Here is a 9,685-nt window from a genome sequence, read left to right on the forward strand (position 1 = left end):
GATTCTTCGTTTTTATTTGTGATGTGTGGCACTGAGAAGCTCCGCCCACAGTGAAATCTCATTGGTGCAATCCCTCTCCACATAGCTGAATATTAAATGTTAAACTGGTGTGTGAACTGCTTTGGTTGATTCATTGAATAGAACTCAAATGATTCACTCACAAATCTGATACCATGGCTTGCCAACAGGCTTTATTCTCCAAAATCAATAAAAAAAAAAAAAAAATCAGTATCTTTCCAATGAAATGTTTTGAAACAGAGCATAACTACAACAATGTATATTATAGAATAGAAATGTTCTTGACTTTTCCATGACATTGAAGATTTATTAACAGGGTTCCCACACCTTGGTTAGCTTCAAATTCAAGGCCCTTTCAAGGACTTTCCAGGTCCAGTACCCTCAAATTCAATGACTTAATGTGGGAAGACATTTCAAGTGAGAGCAAGGTTACATTGTGTTACCTTGAAAGATACATTGTTACAGTTTTCATGTGTCAAAACACAACTATGCAAAAAAGCTTCTTTTTTTTTTTTTTGGCCATATGATATTCTATTTGTCGTATTTCTGTTTTGCATAAAACTGAAGAATATTCGGTACATCCTATACTTTATTCTAAAATGATCTGATATTAACTTTTGCATGGGTTTTATTGAAAAGAGCTTTGGCTCAAGTAACCAGAAGTTTTAAGATATATGAATATGCTTTTAAGTTTTTCTTGCCTCATGGGTTTACATTATCTCAACAAGCAAAGCAATTCAACATTACTTTAACGGTGTGTCTGTGAAACGTTGAGGTCCCTTCGTAGTAGTTTCGGGCACACGTGAACATCATAGCAACGTACAATACAAAGTACCTCACAATGGAAACACTTAACATAACGTGCAAATGCACATTATTAACGTAAATCAAGCAAGTTAATATGCATAGGCCACGAAGTGTTGGCAAAATAACACATCTGCAGACCATAGGGAATAATATGGATTTTTTTTCCCAGAAAACTTCTTGCACAAAATAAATTCAAGCACCTTCGAGGACCTGTATATATGTTCGTTTTTTTTTTTTAAACTTTCCAGGGCCTTGATTTATTTATTTATTTATTAATTTTTTTTGACTGATAAACTTTCAAGGATTTCAAGGAACAGTGGGAACCCTGTATTAACTTGCATGCATTTCTAGGCCTGTAAAACACATAAAAATCCCTGAAATTTCCAGGTCTTACATCACCGGAAACCATGATACTAAGTGCAAACCTCTTCAAGAGGAAGAAACACGGCACGCCAATGGAACAACAGCTCACATTCAGTTACGATTGCTGTCAAAGAAATTCAGGCCAGGAAAAGACAGAAGAAATACTGTAATAAGACAGTCATTCAATCTGACACAATATTGTGTCAGAGAACCGAGTAGTGTAAAAACAGACTCCAAAAACATTAGACTTGGATTTTAGCATTTTTAAATTTTAAATCTTGTTCGTTCATGATAGCACACAACTATGAAACCCATCCATTTAAAATAGGACTCCACTTGTAAACTCATCTTTGTCTTTGTACCGTTACTGAAATTCTGCTCTGCAATATTAATCCACACTCCTTGAATAAATACAATTAACCATGGAGTCACCACTAAGTAAACTGTTTAAGAAATCACTTCGATTTAGGAGTGCTATATGTGTGCAGTCAAGTCTTTCCGCTCGGTCACAGCCGCTCTTTCTAACACAGCTCCATCATTTGCTCCAGAGAGAGCTGGAGCTCCACCGACTGCAGTGAAGACGCTCCGTTTGCAACAGCTATCATATTTAAACCCTCCAGTGAAGTCAGAATAACCTAAACAAATGAGAAAAAGAGAGAGTGAATGGGAAAGTTGAAAATAAACCATGATACATATATTTTTTTAATTTGAACTATTTACACTATTGGTGCCTTTAAGAAATCAATAATACAACTGAAGCAATAAGCCACAAAATAAATTACATTACAGTGATTCTATAGGTAAGCAGTGCCTCACTGTGATGTATGGTAAGTGTTAGTGTTTGTTGCATGTATAAAATAGAGATAACTGCAATATGATGAAAGACAACAATGTTCATTAAAGAGTCAAATTTCTTAACCTTGTAAAGCCTGATATATGGATTAATAGTTAGTAATAATAGTTAACCTGGGTGTTTCAGTGGAACAGATTTATGGACCTTTCAACAAAATATTTAATAAAAAACCTTTTTTCTTTCTTAATTGAGTATCATACGGAAGTTCTAAGCGGCCATCCATTATAATTTTTTTCCTTTTTGTTTTCTCGTTATAACGACTTAATTTTCTCGTTATCTCGACATAACGAAAGTTTGTTTTCTCGTTATAACGACATGAAAGTTTTACTGTTGCTATAGTAACGAACTCAACTTTGACAGGCATCTGATGGACAGCCATGCAGGCGCTCTTACTGTAGCCTATATTTCAGCAAATTTTGCTTCGCCTAGGTAATAATAACGTCTACAATACTGTATAAATAAAGGCTGATCAATCACTGTTGATTTTTTCCAAAGACAGTACAACGAACGTTTTGTTTTTGTAATTAACATGTTTAAATGGCAACACCGCGCCATTAGAGCTGCTTGGATTAAACTCACTTTTAATTTTCCCTTTATATGAAATAAAATTATATATAATTTGTAATTTGTAATAGTCATTATGTGGCAGATATCATGTGTGTTACAAGCTTCTGTTTGAAAAGAGCGTTCATGTGTACGTGTAGTGTATGTGTGTGTGTGTGTGTAGAAAAAACCATTACAACATTACAGAACAAAACTGAATTAAATTAGCCTATGGATTTTACATATACATCACATTTCTCATCAATATGGTTAACAATAAAGATTAGTAATAAGGAAAAGAAGCACATCAGCCTACATCGTTAAATCCCGTCCTACTGTAGATAAACAGAACATCTCCGCTTATTAACTACCTAATCATTAAATTAAAATTAAATTTAAATTAATCATGAGCCTAAAAGAAGCACAAATATAATATATATTGGTGCAAACAGAATACAGTGATGTCAACCTTGGTTTTGATAAGCAGTTATTGATGAAACAGAATGCGTTGGTGAAACTCATGCATCTAGCAGGAACTTAATACACAAAATATTCATATTGATTCAAGCATTTAACATTTATGAATTAATTAAATGTCAGTAATAAACAAGACTGCACAAATTATAGCGATCACGAGGAAGGTCCGCGTACAGTAAAGTGGATAGTATAAAACACCCCATCAGTTATATTCAGGTCTATAGTGCCACCTGCTGGCGCAGATTTGTAAATTCTTAGAGAAAATTAAGTCGTTATAACGAGAAAAACGATCTTCGTTATGTCGAGATAACTAGAAAATTAAGTCGTTATAACGAGAAAATATGGCCCACTTCGTTATGTCGAGATAACGAGAAAATTAAGTCGTTATAACGAGAAAACAAAAAGAAAAAAAATTATAATGCATGGCCGCTTAGAACTTCCGTAGTATCATATTTGATACATCAAGCTTTTATGGCCCATAGAGTTTAATACAGTAAAAAATGTAATAAATGAGGAGGGAAAACACCTCAATATTAACTATAGCCCCAAACCTAACAAAAATATGCAATTTTGGTGCAGATGTTGTTATTTATATGCTCAAAAAGTAAGATGAAATTGTGATATCAAATTGTGTAAATCAAAGAGATTTTTTTGAACAGTATAAATGCATAAAAATTAAATGTATATAAATCAGTTGTCATGCTACATATACTAATAAAATGTTTTAGTAAGATGACATTTAATGCTTAGTTTTATGACCAAAGCTCTGTATTTTTTTTGTGGGGGCAAAACATTTAATGTAACAATTTTACAATTATACTAGGCCTTTTACTTGCTATAAAAGTACAAACTATCAAACAGACAACAGAAGGCAGTAGATGGTGTACAACAGGATTTTCAGCAAAACTGATCATGTAGATAATTTAGAGGCCTTAGAAAGTTGTGTATGAAATATGATACAGTAGGCTTTATAAAAGAAATATAAAAATCTAAATATTATTATTATTATTAATTTTTTTGTCGATATTAAAACTTAATTTGCTCGGTCCTAACCTCTATCATGACGAGTTTCTTCTCCCACGGCTTCATTTTGGGGTCGGGCCACTTCTCTCCCAGAAAGAAGTAAAGAGCGTAAGAAGGAGATTTGCAGCTTGTCTGCATAAACTCCATCAAACCTACAGGAATAACATCATCAGACATCCAGCACAGGTTTCAAGTGTCCAGTCTAACATATAAGAATTACAAACGAAATATTTTGTAACCACCAAGGATCAACCATATCTGAGCAAATGCACAATTTAATTTTTAATGTATTTTTTAATTACATTTTATTCATTTAAAATTTTTTATAATTTAATCATGCTACCTGACTCGTGTGTAAATTCCATAATAAGGCATTTTCCTACTGTTTTCTTATTTATGTCATATATGGAAAAACATCTATTGTAACATCTATTCAATGATGTACGCATCTGCCACATTTAACCATCTGGCTTTTTCAGCAAATATTGTGATTAATCTTATTAATAATCAGCATATCATGTAACAATTTGATTTTAAAACGTTAATCAGTCAATAGACCTTGATTAAACATGGCTGGGAGAAATCTGACGTCAAATATAACTCACCTGATATATAATCTCTGAAGTAGTAAATGGCTTCAGGTCTGTTTTTGGAGAGCTCTCTGGGTGTTTGGCTATTTTCATGTTTGCATAGACCCCAATAGATCCTGCAGGATCCCCAACGGTGACCACAGACCACGCTATCCAATTTCCTGATCTCCAGACCACCCAGATTATTCAGAATGTCCTCCGTATGCCTGGTCTGGATCTGATCCAGAATACCTTCAGGAATAGGTAGTGTGACCACTGGTAGATCAGCACTGCCCATGGATTCGTCCCTGTGGGTGTTAAGTTTTCACCTGTATTAAACATGATGCACGCTGCTGATTTAAAGATCAGTGATGAATCAAGTACAAAAAATACCAACATGTTTCCCTGATACATCAGTCTGAAACCAGCGTCATTCTCCACCAACTCTTCCTTCACCACCTTCCCTCTGTAATAAACCTTAATCTGAAAAGAAGTCTCTGTGGAGAAAGCGTATGAGCGGTGTGAGTAATTAAACATCAGTAATTGATGTGAATATGTGATGATTTTGAGAGCCACTTACCCAGTTTTGCCACAGGAATGCTACCTTGATGACCTACACCTTCACCATCTGGTTGATCTGCTGGAGGATGGTGACCCGCAGCCGTCGCCCCCTCAGACGGCGGAATCTGCCCCAAACCACCGATAGCTCCCTCAGCTGAAGAAAACTGTCCACAAGTGTCCACTATTTGGTAATGGATCTCAGTATACTGGGATTCTGGACATGGACTGGTTTCTTGGAAGAGTACTTGTTCTTCAAGCCCCAGATATAACTGATCTGGATTCCAGACTTCATGAACTGGAACAAAAATGAAAAGGCTGTACACATACACAATGCACTGTCCTTCAAATCATGATATACTGTATATCTCTTATGCTCACGCATGTTGTATTTATTACATGAATTAAAAACATCAACATTCTGAAATATTATTGCAGTTTAAAAGAACTGTTATCCATTTGAATATATTTCATCATAACTCCAGTCTTCAGTGTCACATGATCCTTCTAATATGCTGATTTTCTGCTCAGGAATTGACACCTCTTATTTAACTTTTTTTTTTCTTTTTTTTTTTTTTTTTGCTGAGTAATATTTTTATGGAAACGTGATACACTACCATTAAGAAGTTTGCTGTAAGTACAAATATATATATATATACTTTAGATTCTTTAACAATTAATTACTTTTCAGCAAGTATGCATTTATTTACTCAAAAGTGACTGTAAAGATATTTTTAATGTTACAAATATATTTCTATTTCAAATAAATGCTGTTCTTTTGAACTTTCTATTCATCAAATTATCCTAAAAAAATGTATTTCCGTTTCCACAAAAATATTAAACAGCACAACTGTCTTCAACATTGATAATAATAGGAATAAGTGAGCAGAAAATTTAGAAAATCATGAAAGCACAAAATCAGAATGATTTCTGAAGATCATGTGACACTGAAGACTGGAGTAATGATGCTGAAAATTCAGCTTTGATCACAGGAATAAATTACATTTTAACATATATTCATTCACTTGTAATATTTCATAATATTACTGTATTTTACTCAATTAAATGCAGTCTTGGTGAGCAAAAGAGACTTCATGCAAATTTTTTTTTTATATATATATTCCAAATTTGTGACAGATAATGTATCTTTCCAGGATGGATAGGCATATACAATAAAACAATTATTTTTTTCATCATAATATAACAACAGTACTATATAAAACATTATCCATATCCATACAGGGACCAAAGGTAACTTAAAATAAAGGTAATCAAATCATAGAGTTAATCCATATCATATTATGCTTTGTACCACAGCCTGCAATAATGAAAATACATCTTCTCTTCTGGTCTTTTCAATCTACCTTGCGAGGGACTTTCCTGAAGGTTTAGTCCCGTGAAATCTTGCTCCAAATCTTGGGGTGGATGTGCTAAGAAATATAAAAGTAAAACATACTGTCATCACCATGAAAGGCCTACCTAACAAATGCATGGCTGGGTATAAAAAACTGTCTTACTAGGGAACACGTCGCTCTCCTCCAACAGCTCTGGTGAAAACTAAACATGAAGAAAAAAAGCAACCAACAAATCATTTTTATTTCATATCTTATCCCACACCACATCCATTCAATATAATATAAATAAAAAAGAAAAAACAGACAAACACAGAGTAAACGTGATGAAACAGATACTCACATCAGTCTCTTGAGAGCCCTCGGATCCTGAAACTGGAGAGGAGACAAAACAAATATCAGATTTAACAGTTCAATCAATCTTCTTAATGTAGTCAACCACAAATGTAATGTTTCCTACCCGCAGAATGAGGTTCAGATGGAAACTGATAGACTTTATGTGGATTAGCGGCATCGTTCTTGCTGTCAAATATAATCTTGAAGCCTTTAGCACGAAGAGCGCTTCGGAAGTTTCTCTTCCAAACAGAGGGATCTCCGTTTATCCGGCCATCTCCAGAGACGCTCGTCTGAGCCCACGCCTGACGAGGACAAAATACAGATATCAGAAGACAAGTACCATGCAAAAAAGTACCCTGGTTATAACACAATGGTAATACCATGCTTCTTTGATATATACTATGGTACTGAATGATTTATATTGATATAGGTATTTACCTGATACTCCAATGTACTTCAAAAAAAACAAAAAAACATTTTTGAACAAAAAAACAACAACAAAAAAAAAAAAAAAAAAAAAAAAAAAAAAAAGTACCTTGGGGTGCTTGAAATCATTTAATAATACTTATTTTTTACTCATGTAAAATACCATCCCTTGTCAAAAAAGAGATACTCTTTTGCATACTTTTAAAAAGAGTACTTCTGGAAATAATACACTTCAGAAGAATATAGTTGAGTGTGAATTGAAAATCTTTTTGGACACTTAACGGCATGTTATTTACAATTAAATGAAAATGTATTATAGCTTAAATGTACATTAAATGCAATAAGCTGAACTTAAGAGTGCTTTTTTGACCCTCTTAAGAAGGATTTAAGTACATCTTGTGTGTAATTTCATAATTAAGTGTAGGATACTGCCGAATGTGCTGAAAAGCATTTATGGCAAACTAAAATATTTTAATAATTACACATTTGTATCAGTGTTACAGTAATATTTCAGTGTATTTTAGACTTTTAAGTACTGCACGTGCATATTTATCAGAGTTAAACACACAAGGGATGTCACATAAACAGGGTAATCATTAAGCACCATGGTGAAAAAAAAACTACATAGAAATGTCTCGATGCATGACAAAGAATGTTTATTCTCACCTTGAATATGAGGACATCATCACTGTTGGAGTCCTGTCTTGAAGCGTGCTTCCATGGAATGCTAAATTGTTTTAGTTCTTCATTGCTCCAACACACTCCAGGATAACTTCCACTTTGGATTTGTTTATACAACCAGGGCACGAAGAGTGGTTTTGGTTGGGCCATGATTCAATCAGACTATGCACACCAAACCATCAATGTACTGAACAAACAACACAACCGAAAACAACGCTGAAAAATCCTTTCAGTCACAGGCTAAACAAACTTTAGCGACAGCTACAAAAGCCCCAAAATACTGTACTGTTTTCTTCTACTGTAAATGTTCGATTGAATTCATGAACCTGATAGTAGCTTATTAACTATACAGTATATCACAGTTGACATTTTCATTTTAAAAATGGCATATCTTAGGAATACACTCTGTATAATGAATGAATAACATGATCTCTGGGTTTATAATAATAACAAACACGCCACGCCATTTAATCGTCGCTAACCTTTCTTTAATCGTGTGAGGCAAAAGCGATCCTGAGTTCTGTGGCTTCTCTTCAGATGTCGGGACGATGAGACGGGCTTGTTTGTCAGTGCTGGTTTAATATTGGACCTTTTTTTTTAGCTATTATGCTACACGATCAGGTGTAAAATATTACTCGGGAAACCCATGTCAGTTTCGATTTCCCCTTTTTGACGTCATTGCACACGTCGCTCTAGGAGTTTCTTACATTAGATGAGCACTAGATGGCGGAGAAGACAGTAAAAAGAAAATCTCTTGCTATTTGCACGTTTTGACACGAGTATTAAGTAACATATATTGAGTTTGAACAACGTGAAAATCAACTACGACATTTTTTTTTTTGACATGTTGTTGTATTAACACACTGACTTTGATACGTTCCAGATCAGTACATTTCTAAAGGTTTATATTTGTTTATTTTAGAGGGAATGTGGTGCAGAACAGAACTGAAGTGGTTAATAATGCAAAAAAAAATTAAGAAATAAAACAACCTGAACCTGCCTACTTGTAATTCCTATTATAAATGTTTTCCGCATTTTAGAATAATCATCAAAATTATGACCAAAAATGACAAACCAATAAAAACTGACGAAAAACAAACAAACAAACAAACAAAAAAAACTAAGAACGTAAGCATGTCTTTATATCAAAAGTTATTAGGGTCATGAGAAATATTATTTATATAATTATTCATGTAATAGTCATATATGTATAAATATATTATTTATATAATAGGCAAGCTACTTTTTGACCGGATATTTGCAAATTGATATACATTTCAGGTCAGAGTTGTACTTTCTGAATATATCCCAAACCATTTCTGACAATTTATTATCAGAAAAAGCTATACATTTTATACTTTTTCTAAAAAAACAAAAAAAAAAAGTAAAAAAAACAAAAAAACATTATTTCTAATTTATGACTGCCAAACAAACAAACAAACAAAAACTTAGAACATAAGTTTGTCTTTATATCAAAAGTTATTAGGGTCATGATAAGTATTATTTATATAATAGGCATATATTTATAAATATATTATTTATATAATAGGCAAACTCATTTTTGACTGCATATTTGCAAATTGATAAACATTTCAGGTCAGAGTTGTACTTTCTGAATATATCCCAAACCATTTCTGACAATTTATTATCAGAAAAAGCTAGACATTTTTTACTTTTTC

At 33.4% G+C, this 9,685-nt stretch overlaps 1 protein-coding gene across 1 annotated transcript; it reads right to left on the reverse strand.

Moving 5' to 3' along the window:
- Positions 1-169: 169 nt before the first annotated feature.
- irf3 (interferon regulatory factor 3) lies at positions 170-8,689 on the reverse strand. The gene is made up of 11 exons (XM_019084892.2): positions 8,489-8,689; positions 7,992-8,193; positions 7,024-7,201; positions 6,907-6,938; positions 6,729-6,768; positions 6,576-6,641; positions 5,234-5,509; positions 5,051-5,150; positions 4,690-4,961; positions 4,115-4,236; positions 170-1,823 (listed from the first exon to the last, which is right to left on the reverse strand). The coding sequence occupies exons 2-11, from the start codon at positions 8,154-8,156 to the stop codon at positions 1,710-1,712; spliced, it is 1,365 nt and encodes a 454-aa protein (XP_018940437.1). The 5' UTR covers positions 8,157-8,193; positions 8,489-8,689; the 3' UTR covers positions 170-1,709.
- Positions 8,690-9,685: the final 996 nt, after the last annotated feature.

The sequence above is a fragment of the Cyprinus carpio genome, chromosome A12 (assembly GCF_018340385.1).
Source record: "Cyprinus carpio isolate SPL01 chromosome A12, ASM1834038v1, whole genome shotgun sequence".
In the NCBI taxonomy this organism is placed as follows: Eukaryota; Metazoa; Chordata; class Actinopteri; order Cypriniformes; family Cyprinidae; genus Cyprinus; species Cyprinus carpio.

Bases quoted from the DNA above. Each gene is read 5' to 3' on its own strand.
- irf3 (XM_019084892.2), bottom strand. From the start codon at position 8,156: ATGGCCCAACCAAAACCACTCTTCGTGCCCTGGTTGTATAAACAAATC. The intron at 5,151-5,233 runs GTAAGTGGCTCT...CTTTCTCCACAG, and splicing joins CATTCCTGTGGCAAAACTGG to AGACTTCTTTTCAGATTAAG. The intron at 4,237-4,689 runs GTGAGTTATATT...TTATTCCTGTAG, and splicing joins CTTCAGAGATTATATATCAG to GTTTGATGGAGTTTATGCAG.